At 43.0% G+C, this 19,259-nt stretch overlaps 1 protein-coding gene across 1 annotated transcript; it reads left to right on the forward strand.

Moving 5' to 3' along the window:
- The first annotated feature begins 13,653 nt into the window (after nucleotides 1-13,653).
- On the forward strand, nucleotides 13,654-19,001 carry LOC142741040 (cyclin-dependent kinase 5 activator 1-like). The gene is made up of 2 exons (XM_075850439.1): nucleotides 13,654-13,753; nucleotides 17,288-19,001. Exon 2 carries the CDS (start codon nucleotides 17,320-17,322, stop codon nucleotides 18,145-18,147), a length of 828 nt encoding a protein of 275 aa, XP_075706554.1. The 5' UTR covers nucleotides 13,654-13,753; nucleotides 17,288-17,319; the 3' UTR covers nucleotides 18,148-19,001.
- The last annotated feature ends 258 nt before the right edge of the window (nucleotides 19,002-19,259 follow it).

Here is a 19,259-nt window from a genome sequence, read left to right on the forward strand (position 1 = left end):
TTATGACCACATGTGGGCTATTGTTTTACTTGGGAGAAATTACTTTACAAATGTTGTTGTGCTTTTTCTCCTTTAGCCCTTGTGGGAATGAGAAAAAATTTGCTAAACCTACATTTTCTTTGAAAGAATGTCGATTTTCATTTTCACGGCTTATTTCCAATAATTTCTGCAAAAAACCTACGGGGTCAAAATGCTAACTATTCCCCTATTTATTTCCTCAAGGGGTGTAGTTTCCAAAATGCTGTTTGGACACTTGTGGGGGGTTTCCTCTGTTTTGGTCCCTCAGGGGCTTTGCAAATGTGACATGGCCTCCGCAAACTATTCCTGCTAAATTTCAGCTTCAAAAGCCAAATAGCGCTCTTTCCCTTCTAAGCCCTGCCGTGTGTACAAACAGCCGTTTAGTACCACATATGGACTACTGACTTACTAGGGAGAAATTGCTTTACAAATGTTGTGGTGCTTTTTCTCCTTTATTCCTTATGGAAAAGAGAAAAAATTTGCTACATTTCCTTAAGGGGTGTAGTTTCCGAAATGGGGTCACTATTGGGGGATTTCCACTGTTTTGGCACCGCAAGAGCTCTTCAAACTTGACATGGTGCCTAAAATATATTCTAATAAAAAGGAGGTCCCAAAATCCACTAGGTGCTCCTTTGCTTCTGAGGCCAGTGCTTCAGTCCAGTAGCACACTGGGGCCACATGTGGGATATTTCCTAAAACTGCAGAACCTGGGCAATAAATATTGAGTCGTGTTTTTCTGGTAAAACTTTGTGCTACAGAAAGAATGGATTAAAAAAAAAATTCTGCAACAAAAAATGACATTTGTAACGTTGGTTTAATTCCTGTGAAACGTCTAAAGGGTTAAGAAACTTTCTAAATGCTGTTCTAATACTTTGAGGGGTGAAGTTTTTAAAATGGGATGACTTTTTGGGGGTTTCTAATATATAATGCCCTAAAAGTCACTTCACAACTGAACTGGCCCCTGCAAAAATAGCCTTTGGAAAAGTTCTAAGCCTTGTAACGTCCTAGAAAAAGAAAAGGATGTTCAAAAAACGATGCCAATCTAATGTAGACATATGGGGGATGTTAATTATTTTGTGTGGTATAACTGCCTGTCTTACAAGTAGATACATTTAAATTTAGAAAAATGCACATTTTTGCAATTTTTCGCTAAATTTTGGTGTTTTTCACAATTAAATATTGAATGTATCTAGCAAATTTTACCAGTAATATAAAGTCTAATGTGTCACGAGAAAACAATCTCAGAATCGCTTGGATAGGTTAAAGCATTCCAAAGTTATTACCACATAAAGTGAAACATGTCAGATTTGAAAAATGAGGCTCTGTCAGGATGGTCAAAAGTGGCTAAAGAGGGAAGGAACAAAGCTCAGTACATAAATAAAACACCAAAACACAGCTCAGTACATAAATACAGCACCAGAACAAGCTGAGTACATATATACAACACCACAACAAAGCTCAGTTCATATATACAAACCAGACATAAATGCAGCACCAGAACCAAGCTCAGTACATAAATACAGCAACCGAACCAAGCTCAGTACATAAATACAGCACCAGAATATAGCGCAGTACATAAATACAGCAACAGAACCAAGATCCGTGGTTAAATACAACACCAGTACACAGCTTAGCACATAAATCCAGCACCAGAACAAAGCCCAGTACATAAACACAGCAACAGCACAAATATAGCTCAATTTAGTGCAACCCCTGCCATATAACTTTGCATGGCGTAAAACTACAGCTCCCAGCATGGCTTGAACAATGGTAAGGATATGCTGGGAGTTGCTGTTTCATAAAAATTCATACCGCCCATCATCTAGCTGCAGATCATACAGTGAATACAGTACTGATTAGAGGCAGAATAAATATTTACATTAAGTGACTCACAGGTGACGTTTTCTCATATTCTAGTTAGTTTTTCTCTTTTCTTCTCCAACTGGTCCATAACTCTATGAGAACTTCTCCTGGCCACAGCCCATTTCTGCAGTATGCCGCTTAGATGTCTTCAGCTTCTCACTTTTCAAAATTTCTGCACCTATAAACGAACATAAAATTCTCATGGTGCCACACACTATGCCCCTAAATAGTGCCATACACTGCACCTCTTTTTCTAATAGCGCCATACACTGTCTCTGATTATAATAGAATAATATAATGTGTCCCACACACAAAGTGCCCCCTGTAAATACTGCCCCCCATAGAGCCCCCATTATAGAGCCCCCAGTTGACAGTGCCCCACATAGAGCCTCCTGTAGACAGTGCCCCACATAGAGCCCCCTGTAGACAGTGCCCCACATAGAGCCCCCTGTAGACAGTGCCCTACATAGAGCCCCCTGTAGACAGTGCCCCACATATAGCCCCCTGTATGCAGTGCCCCACATATAGCCCCCGTGTAGATAGTGCCCCACATATAGCCCCCCTGCATATAATGCCCCACATAAAGCCCCCCTATAGATAGTATTCTTATATCTGGTCCATCTTTGTAAAAAGACGGCTAAAACTACAGAAAATATCAAATTTAAACTGACTCGAAAAACTGTAGGGGCTGTCATCAGCGGCCCGCGTTATACAGATCCGCTAGTATCGGCTCTACTCCGAGACTCTGGAATTCCCTGACATCGCTGTCCACATATGAACAGCGATGTCTGTGGCTTCCCCAGAGCTGGAGTCCCGTGCAGAGCGCTAGTACAGGACACACCAGGACACGATGTCTGGGGCTTCCACAGAGCCAGAGTCCCGTGCAGAGCTGTGGAATTCCCTGACATCGCTGACGATATATGAACAGTGTGTCAGGGTCTTCCCCAGAGCGGAGTCCCGGGCAGAGCACTAGTATCGGCTCTGCTCCGGCACTTTGTCGAATTCCCTGACATCGGTGTCCATACATCGACAATGATGTCAGGGGCTTCCCCAGAGCAGGAGTCCCTGTGATGTCAGGAGCACAGCTGGAGTCCCATGAAGAGGACACTGTGGCAGCATCTACAGAGGACACTGTGGCATTATCTAGGGGTGTGTTGCATTATCTACAGAGGCCACTGTGGCATTATCTACAGAGGGCACTGTGGCATTATCTACAGAGGGCACTGTGGCATTATCTACAGAGGCCACTGTGGCATTATCTACAGAGGCCACTGTGGCATTATCTACAGAGGGCACTGTGGCAGTATGTACAGAGGACATTGTGGCATTATCTAGGGGTGTGTTGCATTATCTACAGAGGGCACTGTGGCAGTATGTACAGAGGACACTGTGGCATTATCTAGGGGTGTGTTGCATTATCTACAGAGGGCACTGTGGCAGCATCTACAAAGGACTCTGCGGCAGCATCTACAGAGGGCACTGCGGCAGCATCTACAGAGGGCACTGCGGCAGCATCCAAAGAGGGCACTGCGGCATCATTCACAGAGGGCACTGCGGCAGCATCCACAGAGGGCACTGAGGCAGCATCCACAGAGGGCACTGAGGCAGCATCCACCGAGGGCACTGAGGCAGCATCCACCGAGGGCACTGTGGCACTATCTAAAAAGGGGCTGCCCAATCTTGAGGTGTGTCTGCCAAACGCTGCTAACTGAGCCGCCGGACTGCATTTAGCGACACAAACTGGAAAACTGAATTGTTGAAATAAGCATGTATAGAAATATCTCAAATTTTAAACTTAGCGGTATTATTATAGTAATGTAGTATTATTATTATTATTATAGTAATATAGTGTTATAGTAGTTCAAATAACTAATTGATAAAAAAGAATTTTGTATTGGATCCAATTTTAAAGTAATGCGGCCCGTCAACTTCCCATTTATTCTATATGCGACCCACTTACCCGGCCGAGTTTGAGACCCCTGGTGTAGACCATAAATTACCTCAAGTAAGATTAAAACATAATGAATTTTATTAAGAAATAATTTAAAAAGACAAAGTAAAACATACAAAGAATAACAAAGATGCTATCAACAATGTGCATGCAAATGCTGCTATACATATAAATATACACTGCCTGTTATTCCAAAATTTTATGGTCAGAATATCACTTAGGTAGAACTAGACCCATCGTACAGTTGTATCATGTCAGTCACAGAGGAAAGGCATCCTCATAAGTACAGAGTGGTGTTTTATAAATCATCATAAGTATTATGCAAACGTAGAAATAGCTGATTTAAATTACACATACATGAGTGAAAATAGAGATGCTGCAATGGGAATTGACCCAAAGAATACAGGACAAATTAACTTATGTGACACTGTGAGCCAAGAGTAAGCAGAGTGACCAGCGTGTATGAACGCCCCGATGTGCGTTTCGCCGTAGTTCTCCTCAGAAGGTGTAGTTTAGGGAGAGTTTAGGATACCATTAAGGCCTCGTGCACACATCAGTCTTTTTCTTCAGGGTGCTAGCCGTTTTTTTGACGGCTAGCACGCTGACCCATTCATTTCAATGGGGCCATGCACCCTTCAGTTTTTTTGACGGTCCCGTTGCTCTGTTCCGATCAAAAGTAGAGCATGTCCTACTTTGGTCCGAGATTCCTTGACCGTGAGGCCCATGCAAGTCAATGGGGCCGTCAAAAAAACTGAAGGCACACGGATGGCATCCACTGCTCTTTCAGCACCCTGGACAGTACCATGCTCGGCGCTTGGAAACGGAAACACGGGAGTGCACACGGAAATCACATGGCCGCTAAAACGGGCACACGGATCCGTCGAAAACGGCCGTGAAAACGGTGATGGAAGTGTGCACGAGGCCTAAGTATATAAAGTTGGCCAATGGGGTATTAGTTTAGAACAAAATTAATAGATGAACCAGACTGATAGGCCTAAGGAGCACCTGAACTGGAATACTAAAACGTGCATGGAATAATTAATTGGGACGTGTCGGAGCATCTTCATTTTTAGAAAAGCTCTAGAACTTCCGGGATCAATTCATGAGGTTTGAACTGCACCATTTAGTAGTCGACTGCGCTATTGATTCCGTCGGAAAACCGGAAACCAGCCGGAATGGTGACGAATGGAAAGCATTAGCGATGTTTCCGTCACCATTGAGATCAATGGTGACTGAAACGGAAGCTGTGTTGTCAGTTTCACTTTCCGTTGCGGGGTTCACCCGACGGAAACCTCGGACGGAACCCCGGAACGGAAATGAACAGTGATGTGAAGAGGCCCTTAGTTTTTGAGTGTCATGTCGAATTTGCAAAGCCACTGAGAGACCGAAACAGTGGAAGCCCCCCAAAAGTAACCCCATTTGGGAAACTACATCACTTAAGGAATCTATCTAGGGGTATAGTGAGCATTTAGGCCCCACACGTCTTTTGCAGAATTTATTGGAATTAGGCCGTGAAAATTAATATCAACATTATTTCCACTAAAATGTTGAATTTTTTCAATTTCACAAAGGATAAAAGGAGAAAATCGCACCCCAACATTTGTAAAGCAATTTCTCCCGAGTACGGCAATACCCGACATGTGGTCATAAATATTTTTTCATTAGAAAGTTATTAACCCTTTCCGAACTGATCCATGTTTTGCTTTTTCGTTTTTCCTCCCCGCTTTCTGAGAGCCACAACTTTTTTATTTTTCCGTTAATAGAGTGGTGTGAGGGCTTATTTTTTGCGGTACGAGCTGTAGTTTTTATTGGTACCATTTTTTGGTACATAAGACTTTTTGAGCACTTTTTATTAAATTTTTTGGTAGAGCGAAGGTGACCAAAAAACGGTGATTTTGTAGTTTCAAATTCTTTATTTTTCACGGCGTTCACCGTGCGAGTTCAATAATTGTATATTGTAATAGCTTGGACTTTTACAGATGCACCGATACCAATTTTGTGTATTTTTTTAATTTTTTTACATTACTTTAGAGAAAAAATGTGAAAAGGGTTTCTTTTTGGACTTCAAATATTTATTTAATTTTTTCCACTAATAATAACTATTTACTTTTGTTTTTAAATATTTTATTAGTTCCCCTAGGAGACTTGAACCAGCAATCGTTAGATCACTGGTAGAATACACTGCAATACTAATGTATTGCAGTATATTGTCATTTTTACAGGCACCTGTAACAGCGTGATCGCTGTTTCTGTCCGTTAGTCCCGGGTATCCGCATTAATACACAGCTGACACCCCCAGCGTATGGCGCGGGCTCAGCGCATGAATGGCTCCATATATCACCCCCCACACCACGACATGCTATTAAGTCATGGTGCGTGAAGTGTTTAATGCGCAGCAGATGGTGCAAAGTGAAAATTAACATTTTCCACTGATGTGCCATTTTAGTGCACTATATGTTGTGCCCAGTTTGTGCCACAAATACCTCATTAAATATTAACCGGGTTCTCCCGGGTATGGCGATGCCATATCGGTGGACGTAAACGGCTGTTTGGGCACGCTGTAGGGCTCAGAAGGGAGGGATGCCATTTGGCTTTTGGAGCGCAGATTTTGCTTGGTAGTAGCTCTGGTGTTTTGCTGGTATTTCAGTTTATAATGTGGGGGCATATGTAGGATGGGCAGAGTACATCAGGGCATAATAAAAGGGTATAATAATGGGGTAAATAAATAATAATTCACAGATATGTGGCCAGTGTCGTACTTATAAATGGCACCCGATACTATCCACTTTGGAACGCTCTGCACATTTTGCATCGCCATATTCTGGGAGCCGGAACTTTTTTTATTTTTTCACCACCGGAGCTGCGTGAGGGCTTATTTGTTGCGGGACAATCTGTAATTTTCATTGGTACCCTTTTGGGGTACATGCGATTTTGTTGATCACTTTTTATTCAATTTTTCGGCAAGCCAGGTGACCAAAAACCATCAATTCTGACAATGATTTTTATTTATTTTTTACAGTGTTCACCCTGGGCTATAAATGACCATTATATTTTATTTTGCGGGTCGGTACGATTACGGCGATACCAAATGTGTATCGTTTTTTTATGTTTTGCAGCGTTTGCGCAATAAAAGAACTCATTTAGAAAATAATTTATTTTCTGTGTCACCATATTCTGAGAGCCGTAACTTTTTTATTTTTCAGTCAAAAAAGCTGTGTAAGGGCATGTTTTTTGCGGGACAGATTGTAGTTTGTATCGGTACTATTTTGGCGTACATGCGACCTTTTGATCACTTTTTATTGTATATTTTGGGAGGAGTGGTGACCAAAATATAGTGATTCTGGCATTGTTTTTCGTTAATTTTTTTTGCGGTGTTCACCGTGCGGGAAAAATAATATTATAGTTTTATAGTTGGGGTCGTTACGAACGCGGTGATACCAAATATGTGTACTTTTTTTTACGTGTTCATTTTTTTTCCTATAATATATGACTTATTATAGGGAAAAAAGCAGTTCTTGTTTATGTCACTTATAACTTTTATTTTGACACTTTTTTTAAAACTTTTTTATTCTTTTTTTTACTTTTTTCACTTGTCCAACTAGGGGACACTTAGACTTGCAGCTCTGATCGCTTCTGGAATACATTACACTACACACGTAGTGTAATGCATTCCAACTGTCATTGTGACGCAACAGTCACACTGACAGGAAGCCTACGACGACCACCCTCCGGCTGGTCCTCATAGGCTTCTGTACATGGCAGCCCGGAAGCCATTGTCTGGCGTCTGGTTGCCATGGGTACATCGCCAGCCCCCGTGATTTCACGTGGAGGCTGCCAATCGGCGCTAAACACCTTAATTGTGGCGTTCAAAATCGAACGACGCAATTAAGGGGTTAACTGCCGAAATCAGCGGCGATGGGCCGCTGATCGGCAATGGGGAATGCAGGGCAGACACCCTGCACAGTTAACCGCCGCTGCGGTGTAGCGCCGCGCGGCGGTTAACTGTCAAAGCACAGACGTAACTGCACTTCAAGGTGCGCGAACTTACTGCACACATTGACGTGCATTAACGTCAAGGTGCGGGAAGGGGTTAACTAAAGAATACCAAGATTCCGACATGGCAAGCTGTCAAGAAGTACAGTTGAAATTCTCACCTACCTAGCGTGCAGATGACTAGAGCTATCTCATGTAATGCAGACTGTAATTCACTCCTGGTAGAAAGCCTTTACTATATCATTTTATATCAATCATATTCTGACTATAAAAGGGTTTTTCGGCAGCACCATAGAACTTGAGAGGAGCGACAGTGTGCATGCTCGACTCCATTCAAACTCCTCTTCACTGTGGTCGTGTGGTGAGGAGGAACAGACGTAGGAGGACTCTAGTGAGAGAGTCTCAGTGGTGGATCGATCACACATTTATCACCTACTCTGATACATTTCTATCTTCCCAGAAAGATTTTACATCATTGTGGATGAACTTTGTAAAAATCCCGTTCACACTTTGTGGTTGAGAACTATTCAGTTTTTAGGCCATTCAGTAATTCTGATAGCAAGTGTAGGTCAATTACAGATTGAATTTTTTAATTTCTGATTGAAACATAAGCTTTAAGGGTAATTTCAGACGTATTTTGCGTTTGTGTGTGAACATACCCTAACCCTTCCGCTGCAATCAGCTGACTTCTGTAGGTACGGTTTCTCACCCCCAGCAAACAGGTAAATTTGCGGAGGGAAGTTCGAGTCAGCTATACATTTTCTGTGCAGCGGCATGTGTAGGGGTTAGGTAGTTTTATATGTGGTCATTCAAATGGACGGCCGACAGTGGTTGGCTGGCAAATTTTAGCCAGGGGGGCAAACCCAGACCAATGGTCCATCAGTGGCGGCCCATCCTTAAAGGGGTATTCTTATCTCAGACATTTATGGCATATCCACGCACCTATCTTGAGATTGGTGTGGGTTACATAAAAAGCGTAAATTGCTGTGCTATTCTGTTTCTGTAACTCCCATAGAAGTAAATGGTAGTTACGGAAACAGCGTAGCACGGAAAGCTACACTGTTTCAGGAAATGCTACACTGTTTCTGTAATTCCCATTCACTACTATGAGAGTTACGGAAATAGCGTAGTACAGCGAGCTATGCTGTTTATGTAAGCCTGGCCACCTCTCCACACAGTCTACGTCTGGATTCGGCGCCCAGGGGACAGGGTCGGGGTACCGTACATCTCAATTTAGGTGAGGGTCCCAGAGCTAGAACACGAATCTATCAGATGTTTGTGGCATATCCTGTAGATATATTCCTGAAAGAAGAATAGGAATAACCATTAAGCACTGTATATTCAAAAGATAGAAATATATGTATATTAGATATCATACAACAGTACATACAATATTATATATCAAAAATGTAAATGGAGATAAACAACCTCATGTGGCCAGATGATACAAAAAAAGGCCCACAGATACAGAAAACAGACAGGAAATCTAAGGCTGGGTTCACACGACCTATTTTCAGACGTAAACGAGGCGTATTATGCCTCGTTTTACGTCTGAAAATAGGGCTATAATACGTCGGCAAACATCTGCCCATTCATTTGAATGGGTTTGCCGACATACTGTGCAGACGACCTGTAATTTACGTGTCGTCGTTTGACAGCTGTCAAACTACGACTCGTAAATTGACTGCCTCGTCAAAGAAGTGCAGGACACTTCTTTGGACGTTTTTGGAGCAGTTTTCTCATAGACTCCAATGAAAACAGCTCCAAAAACGGACGTAAAAAGCGCCGCGAAAACGCTGCTAAAAACGCTGTGAAAAACGCGAGTTGCTCAAAAAACGTCTGAAAATCAGGGTCTGTTTTCCCTTGAAAACAGCTCCGTATATTCAGACGTTTTTGGTCACTACGTGTGCACATACCCTAAATGGTACAAATATAAGGGAAAATGTATTTCAGACAATACCAGTTCTAACCCTAAAAATCATGAGCCAAAGTGGTAGTGCAATCCAAAAAAGAACCATGTAAGAAATATACTGGTGAAAGAGACTATCACTCTGCCTACATTATGCCAAAAGCATAAAGGACAGATGGGTACACAGTGATAAATAACCCTAGCTAAAGTGCTGTAATGACTAAACACCCTCAGATATAGATGTAGATGTATACATCTATATTGCTTGCAGTATCATTTTCCACTATAGAGCTCTCAGCTATCAGTCAGAACCCCCACCCCCTTGGGCTATAATTTCCCCTATCCTTAACGATGAGGCCAATCATTCACTTTTTCAAGGTCCTGGATAGGGGGGCAGCAGGCTGAGCAGCGCTCAGTCTTTTACATTGCTCACCGGCCAGGGCCCTCGATCTCCTGTTTGCCTCCTATGTCAGAGGCGTAGCTAGGTTCTCCAGCACCCGGGGCAAAGATTCAGTTTGGCGCCCCCCCCCCAACCTCTTTCCCGACATCTCCTTCCCCCTCGCCGTGTTTGTTTTCTCTACCAATCGACGTGTCATTTATTTTTATGTAACGCGAGCATAAAATTATTTGTACATTTCACAAGCAATATGGTTCTATACACAACACCAGAAACAAGCTCACTACATATATACAACACCAGCACAAATACAGCTCAATTTAGTGCAACCCCTGCCGTATAGGTGTGTACGGCGTAAAACTACAGCTCCCAGCATAGCCCGAACAATGGTAAGGATATGCTGGGAGACGGATTCACAAAAAAAATATCATAATCATCTCGCTGCAGATCACACAGTGACTACATTACTGATTAGAGGCAGAATAAACATTTACATTAAGTGACTCACCGGTGACGTCTCAGATTCTAGTTCTTTTTCTCCATCCGGTCCAGACCTCTATGATGAATTCTCCCGGTCACAGCCCATTTCTGCAGTTTACCGCTTACATGTCTTCAGCTTCTCACTTTTCCAACATTTCTGCACCTATAAATAAATATAAAGTTATCATTATACCACACACTACGCCCCTAAATATAATAGCGCCATACACTGCACCTCTAATTATAATAGCACCATACACCGTGTCCCACACACACACTGTGCCCCCTGTAGATAGTGCCTGCCATAGAGTCCCCTGTAGATAGTGCCCCCATATAGACCACCCCTGTATATAGTGTCCCACAAATAACTCCCCCTATAGTGCTCTACAGATAGCCCACCCCTGTATATAGCCCCCTGTAGATATAGCCCACCCCTGTATATAGAGCTCTACAGATAGCCCAACTATGTATGTAGCCCCCCTGTAGATATAGCCCACCCCTGTATATAGTGCTCCACATATAGTCCACCCCTGTATATAGTGTTTCACAGATAGCCCACCCCTGTATATAGCCCCCCCTTGTACATATAGTCCACCTCTGTATATAGTGCTCCACTAGATAGTCCACCCCTGTATATAGTGCTCCACAGATAGCCCACCCCTGTATATACTATATACAAGGGTGGGCTATCTGTGGAGCACTATATACAGGGGTGGACTATATGTACAAGGGGGCTATATACAGGGGTGGGCTTTCTGTGGAGCACTATAGGGGGAGCTATTTGTGGGATACTATATACAGGGGTGGGCTATATCTACAGGGGGACCATATCTACAGGGGGACCATATCTACAGGGCTGGGCTAGATCTACAGGGCTGGGCTAGATCTACAGGGCTGGGCTAGATCTACAGGGCTGGGCTATATCTACAGGGCTGGGCTATATCTACAGGGCTGGGCTATATCTACAGGGCTGGGCTATATCTACAGGGCTGGGCTATATCTACAGGGCTGGGCTATATCTACAGGGCTGGGCTATACACAGGGCTGGGCTATATCTACAGGGGTGGGCTATATCTACAGGGGTGGGCTATATCTACAGGGGTGGGCTATATCTACAGGGGTGGGCTATATCTACAGGGGTGGGCTATATCTACAGAGGGGGGCTTAATACAGGGGTGGGCTAAACACAGGGGGGCTATATCTACAGGGGTGGGCTATACACAGGGGGGCTATATCTACAGAGGGGGCTATATACAGGGGTGGGCTATATCTACAGGGGTGGGCTATATACAGGGCAACTAGATCTGCAGGGGGGGCTATATTCTGGGGTGGGCTATCTATGGAGCACCATATACAGGGGTGGGCTATATCTACAGGGGGCTATATACTATATAGCCCACCCCTGTATATGGTGCTCTATAGACAGCCCACTCCCTGTATATAGCCCCCTGTAGATATAGTCCCCCTGTAGATATAGTCCCCCTGTAGATATAGTCCCCCTGTATATAGCCCCCCTGTAGATATAGTCCCCCTGTATATAGCCCAGCCCTGTAGATATAGTCCCCCTGTATACAGCCCCCCTGTAGATATAGTCCCCCTGTATATAGCCCCCCTGTAGAAATAGTCCCCCTGTATATAGCCCAGCAGATATAGTCCCTCTGTATATAGCCCAGCCCTGTAGATATAGTCCCCCTGTATATAGCCCCCCTGTAGATATAGTCCCCCTGTAGATATAGTCCCCCTGTAGATATAGTCCCCCTGTATATAGCCCAGCAGATATAGTCCCCCTGTATATAGCCCAGCCCTGTAGATATAGTCCCCCTGTAGATAGACACCCCCCGTAGATAAAGTCCCCCGTGTAGACAAAGTCCCCCCCGCAGATACAGCCGCACACTTCTATTGCAATTAAAAAAAAAAATAAAAATATTCAAACTCACCTTATTCCCGCTCCCACGCCGTCCGGCAGCCATGGAGACCTGCTCTCTTCTGCGCAGGTCTCCAGGGGGTTGAACACAGCGTCTATGAAAGGCGCTGATTGGCTGGGCAGGATGACTTTCCCTGCCAGTCAGTCAGCGCCTTTCATCGACGGAAGCGTCACTGGTACAAAAGGTACCAGTCGCTTCATTCGTGGAGAGGTGCTGAATTGCCGGGCACGAAACGTGCCCTGTCATTCATTGCTTCTAATTGTACCTGTGTCCTTGCGACACAGGTACAATTATAGTGCAGGAGGAGGTGGCGCTGACGCCCCCTCCGAACTGCGCCCGGGGCACATGCCCCGCTTGCCCCCCCTAGCTACGCCCCTGCCTATGTCCTCCTGCTCTTCTGGGGTACAGCAGCAAGTCACTCACACGCAGTGGCGCGCTCTCCTGCTCCTCTCTGGCAGGCTGCGTCAGAAGCGTGTTCTAGACCTGCCTAGTGTGCGGTAGATCTACTAGATATGGAGGATTCCTTAAAATGGTTAGCCAGTAAAACGTGGCGGCCCTATCTACTGGGGAATCATCCCAGCCCAACACTGAAGGCCGACCTTGTAATACATAGACAGCTGGAATCATTAAGAGCAAGAGCTGTTGTTTGTTAGCATCTCTCTGCTCTGGCCCATAATGCGGAAATTACTTTCTATTATGTTCAAAAGTCCTAATAGCGCGGATGGACAGGGGTTATCCTTGACACAAACCTTCTAAAGAATCTTAAATGGGTTCCATAGAATTACAAAAAAAGTGACTGCTTTCTTCCGGAAACAGCACCACACATGTCCACGGGTTGTGTCTGGTATTGCAGTTCATCGGCTGAGCTGCAATACCCCACACAACCTGTGGACTGGAGTGGCACTGTTTTTACAAGAGAGCAGCCATGTTTTTCTAATCCTGCACTGCCCCGTTAATAGAAACTCTACAGCATAGTTGGCATCGTCATAGTAACCAGTAAGTTTCCTTTGCCATTGTGATATACATTGTTCTAGAACACTGACATCTAGATCCAAGTGATTCACCGCAGATTTACCATACACTTCACGTTTCTCAGTGTGCAGTGTCCATGTTATCTCTATTGTCTTACTACTTTTAGAGAATATACATTTCACAATCTTCTGAAGCAGAAGAGAGGACCTCCTGGTCTACTACAGAGTAAAGGATTGCTGGATAAGGTATCTATATACTTAAAGTTACCATCAAATATACTGATTGTGGACCAAATACCTGCTAATAACTATTTCAGAGAAAGTACAAGGTTTTCTCGCCTTGAACTTGATGCCCTGGTTTCTAAAAGTAAGAGGAAAGATTAAGGTGTCGTGTAAACCCCCAATTTCTATGGCGGCCAGAATTTACTGGTACAAATATTGATCCTGTCACAGGGATTATATGTTTTACAAAACTGTCCAGTATGGATTTCCGGTAAATAATTTAGAACTATTAATGCAATTATAATCGATCTGATTTGGAGTGGTAAAAGATCTAGGTGTCTTACTATCGATATTGAAATTGCCATATGAGAAGGGGGTGGTTAAAATATCCAACTTTTAGCTCTATTACTTTACAACCCAACCAGCACAATTGGTGGATTATGATAAAGGGTTACTGAATGGTGTAAAGGCAGTTGAATTTTTAAAGAGGCTCTGTCACCAGATTTTGCAACCCCTATCTCCTATTGCAGCAGATCGGCGCTGCAATGTAGATAAGAGTAACGTTTTTTTTTTTTTTAAAAAAGCATTTTTGGCCAAGTTATGACCATTTTTATATTTATGTAAATGAGGCTTTCTAAAGTACAACTGGGCGTGTTTAAAGTAAAAGTACAAGTGGGCGTGTATTGTGTTAGTTACATCTGGGCGTTTTTACTTCTTTTACTAGCTGGGCGTTGTGTATAGAAGTATCATCCACTTCTCTTCAACGCCCAGCTTCTGGCAGTGCAAAGACACAGCGTGTTCTCGAGAGATCACGCTGTGACGTCACTCACTTCCTGTCCCAGGTCCTGCATCGTGTCGGACGAGCGAGGACACATCGGCACCAGGCGACAGAGGCTACATCGACTTACCTGCAAACGCCGTTGCTGCTGCAGAATCAACTGTAGCCTCTGGTGCCGATGTGTCCTCGCTCGTCCGACACGATGCAGGACCTGGGGCAGGAAGTGAGTGACGTCACAGCGTGATCTCTCGAGAACACGCTGTGTCTGCACTGCCAGAAGCTGGGCGTTGTGAAGAGAAGTTACTCTTATCTCCATTGCAGTGCCGATCTGCTGCAATAGGAGATAGGGGTTGCAAAATCTGGTGACAGAGCCTCTTTAAATAGGGAAAAAAAATCTGCATGGTGATGTGCATGGAAGCAAATATTCTCTCACGATTGGGGAGTAATATTACTGGGGGAACGATTCAGAGAATATGGGACAGGGTGAGGGATAAAACTCTAGGGATTAAAGGCTATTTACCTTTTACCCCAGTTTGGGGTGATATATTTACAGACGCTGAAATTCTACAAGGGGTTAAGTTTTGGAATGATAAGGGGGCTACATTTATGATGCACTGGTTTAATAATAGGGTGGTTAAGTCTTTTGAGAAGATTATGGGAGAATATGGGGTGTTAGATATACACTTTTTACAGTACGTACAAGTACAATATGATATTAGGTCACAATATGGGAAGAGAGAATTCAGATTGTATAACCACAAACTATTTGATTTCTTAATACACTCTGTAACTAGAAAAAGATGGCGGCAAAAATATATTCTATGTTAAATTGGAGTGATACAGAAGATAAGGTGAAGAAGAGCTTCATTACATGGAATAGGGTGGTGGATACACTAAATAATGATAAGTGGATCAATGCGCTAAAAATGATGCCAGCAACCACTAGAGATAATGTATTTAGAATTTCACAGCTATTCATAATACATGATGCGTATTATTATACACCAAAGAAGTTAAAATGTTTCATCCCGGAGGTGAATACCCTTGTCCAAGATGTGCAAACCTAAATGTGGACTTGGTCCATATACCGTGGCGTTGCCCCAAGCTCCATATTTATTGGGGAAAACGTATAGCCGAGATACCGTAGATAGAAACTGTAAAATACGGAACCTTCTGGATGAAATAATCATCATTCTGGGAGCTAATATGGAAATAAAAGGGAGACAAGAGGCTGTATTAACATTGAATGTGTTGTAAATGGCAAGAAGAATTATTCGTAGTAGGATATCGAGAATGACGAAACCGATTATCTCAGAGAAAATGTATTATGAAGAAAGAGGGCAGCTATTGAAATATAAGCAAACATGGTCTAAATGGAAAAGAATTTAGGATCAGAATGTCAATTTATGATTTTTCAGGGGTTTCTTGATAATTTAGTATTTGGAAGTGATACTAATAAAATATTTTTCTAAAAAAAACAATTTAAACGTTATCTATGTAGAATACGTTGACAAGTTTACATATTTTATCATATTTAACCGTTTGAGGACCGCCCACCTTATATATACGGCGCAGGTTTAAGCTTGCTCTCCAAACAATTGGGCAGCTGAATGTCGGTGGTCTGCAGTCAGTGACTGTCAGGGACCCTGGAGAGTAGGTTACTGTCTTCTCTGTACTCACATTCACACTGGTCACCTGATCGCCGGGATGCCGGTAGTAGGAGGCTGCTGCTAGGTCTAACTAGATCCAGCACAGCCCTACGGGTAAGTTCACACGTAGCGTAAATACTGCACATTTTCTGCAACAAATTTCATTGTGTAAAATCCGCAGCATAATACAGCAGCAGCAAAGTGGATGAGATTCTACCAAATCCCCTTCACACACTGCGTAAATGATAAGTGGAAAAAAACGTTCAGAAATTGACCTGCGGTGCGGTTTTCTTAATCTGCAGAATGTCAATTGTATTTTCGTAATCGCTGCTTTTGTGTTGTGAGATTTCCCCATTAAATTCAATAGGAAGTAAAACCTGCAGCAAGTAGCAGATAATGCGTTTTTTTGCGGCGGAATAGCAGCGATTCCGCCGCAAAAAAAGTGTGTACTTACCCAGAATTCTGTGTTTCTTCGTCCAGCCTGGCCTCTTTGGATGACCTTTCCATCCATGTGGCCGCTGCAACCAATCACAAGCTGCAATGGTCACATGGGATTAAGCGTCATCCTAGGAAGCTGGTCTGCAAGACTTCAGAGGGTAAGTATGTGTTGTTGTTTTTTTACGAGCAGTTTTCCGCAGTCGACATTCTGGACGAAAAAATTAACCACAATTTGGTGTGATTTTTTTTCAGTCGGAATTCCCTGCAACCGCTAGGGAGGATACGCTGTGTACCTTTATGCAGTGTCTCCGCCCTGTGTGAACGTAGCCTAACAGGGACAATAGTCACTATAACAGGGTTCATATACCCTGTAAATCTGCAGCCCCAGTTACATTAGAAAAGTCCCCCAAAGGTCTTTTTTGACTTTCTAGGGATAGACCATAATAACAAAATTTATTTGGGGATTTGCCTTGTTCTCCTCTGGAATACGAATCTTGGCATCATCTGTGCATATTCACAGCACACTGCATATACCCATGACCCATGAGAGCAGACAACTTTTAAGGCTGAGCTGCCCATAGGCATAGACGTGTTCTAATAAAAGGTTCCATTTTTTTTCCTACATTTGGTTAAATATTGTTATGTGTTTTTTCATAACTAAGAAATAATCATCTGTTGTAACTTCATCTACAGAAATAGAATCCAGAATCTAGACTTCAATAATCATGGGGAAAGCTTTCAGCTGCTGCAAGCTGGTTCCCAATGTAAAGAGCAAAGTAAGAGTGAGCCGCCATGAAGACACACAGAAAACAAAGAAAGGAAAAAACCACCACGAACCAAGTAACAGTTGCAAGTATAGTATTACTCCAGTCATCAGTGCTGATCTGAAGGAGACTCTGACAACTACTAAGCCACCAAGTGTCAAGATGGACTCAGAATATCCAGTCCTCAAAGATCAAGTGTCCACTCAAGAGCAACAAATATTTAATGTTCCACAGCGCATCATACTACACACATACACCAAGAAGATCCTAAAATGTTTAGCAGACTTTCTGTGCCGGAGATGCTTCCAGCTGTATCACCTTTCCCCAATAGATGTAGTAGAGTGGATAACAAGCATAGACAGACAACTTCTCCTTCAAGGATGGCAGGGCCAAGGATTTTTAACATCAGGCACTGTGGTGTTCCTGTACATGCTTTGCCGAGATGTCATCTCTTCCGAGATAAGAAGTGAGAAAGAACTAAAGGCAACCTTGTTAACATGCTTGTATGTGTCATATTGCTATATGGGACACCAGATCTCCTACCCACTAGGTCCCTTCCTGGTAGACGGCAGAAAGGAGACCTTTTGGTACCAATGTCTGTCCATCATTGCTCACATGAGCTCAAAGATGATGCGTCTCAATACTGACCCAAAGTATTACAGTCAGATGTTTGTGAGCCTTAGAGCTGAAGGAAGACAAGCAAACGAAAATCTTCTGATGAGTGGACTACCTGGAATGATGGCCAGAGAGGAAAGTTCACACGGATCATACTACACTTTATATCTCTGAACAATATTCCATCAAAAATAGACACCACTCCAATGGGAAACGAAGCTTCAGTTTGTGGTAGCTATTAAAGAACTAAAACCTTTTCCTGGATCCATCGTCTCTACAAACTGCCAGGAAGTGACATGTAATCGGCCAACAACAGAGCTCTCAAATGTAATTTACTCTCCCAGCGTCGGTCTCTATCAGCAAGGATCAGTCTCAGTGGAGCAGTCCATGAGTACGCACTCCTGTAGAGCAGTCTCTTGGCCTTACATGCAGTGGGAGGGACACTTGGTACTCAAGACCGAGGTTTTAAAATGTGCACTACTCCCCCCACCCTCTGCCATGTCTGGACCAATCTTAGTCAGGTCTAGGAGCCAGCGCCAAAGTTACAAATCTCTGTCCTTGATACATGCTGTCGTGTTACTACTTGGATACATGCTGTCATGTTACTACTTTGGGTACATGCTGTCATGTTACTACTTGGGTACATGCTGTCATGTTACTACTAGGGACTGTGTGCATATTACCCTTTTATCACGCTAGGTTAGACTAAAACCTTTTGCTATAAATAACAAGACAAACTACCACTGAACTTTTAAACGTGGGTTGACATGGACGGTCGGCCACACCTTTATTTATTTCTTAATTTAATATTTTCAAAATATATAGCTGTAAACCATTATTAATGAACCCGTATGCCAGCCCGCCTAAGGCCCGCCTGTAGGTCGTACTTTTCCACAAATAGCGCCTGCTGTGACATAAAATCCACAAACACTCTGAGAAAATAAAACAATGACAACCAAAAAAGACCATCAAACAACATATTGGACTCCAACATTGAAGTGTCATGAATAAACATAACAAAAGCCAAATTGTATGCGGTTTCCTTTCTTAGTTTCATCAATCATTTAGCTTTTTTTTTTTTTTTTTAAACCGTTATTTTCCATTGTGTTATTCCACTTTTTTTTTTTAACATCCTTTTTTTTTCTTTTCTTTTCTTTTAATAAATATATACATAATTTCTCTTTCTTTTTTTTTTTTTTCATAAGAGAAAAAAATTGGGAGGGAGGGTGGGAAAAACAGGTAAGTGTACACACGATTCTTTGGCAATACAAATCCCTGAGTGGTAA

This window comes from Rhinoderma darwinii, chromosome 2 (genome assembly GCF_050947455.1).
Source record: "Rhinoderma darwinii isolate aRhiDar2 chromosome 2, aRhiDar2.hap1, whole genome shotgun sequence".
In the NCBI taxonomy this organism is placed as follows: Eukaryota; Metazoa; Chordata; class Amphibia; order Anura; family Rhinodermatidae; genus Rhinoderma; species Rhinoderma darwinii.

Coding starts and splice junctions, on each gene's coding strand:
- LOC142741040 (XM_075850439.1), top strand. CDS start 17,320: ATGGGGAAAGCTTTCAGCTGCTGCAAGCTGGTTCCCAATGTAAAGAGC.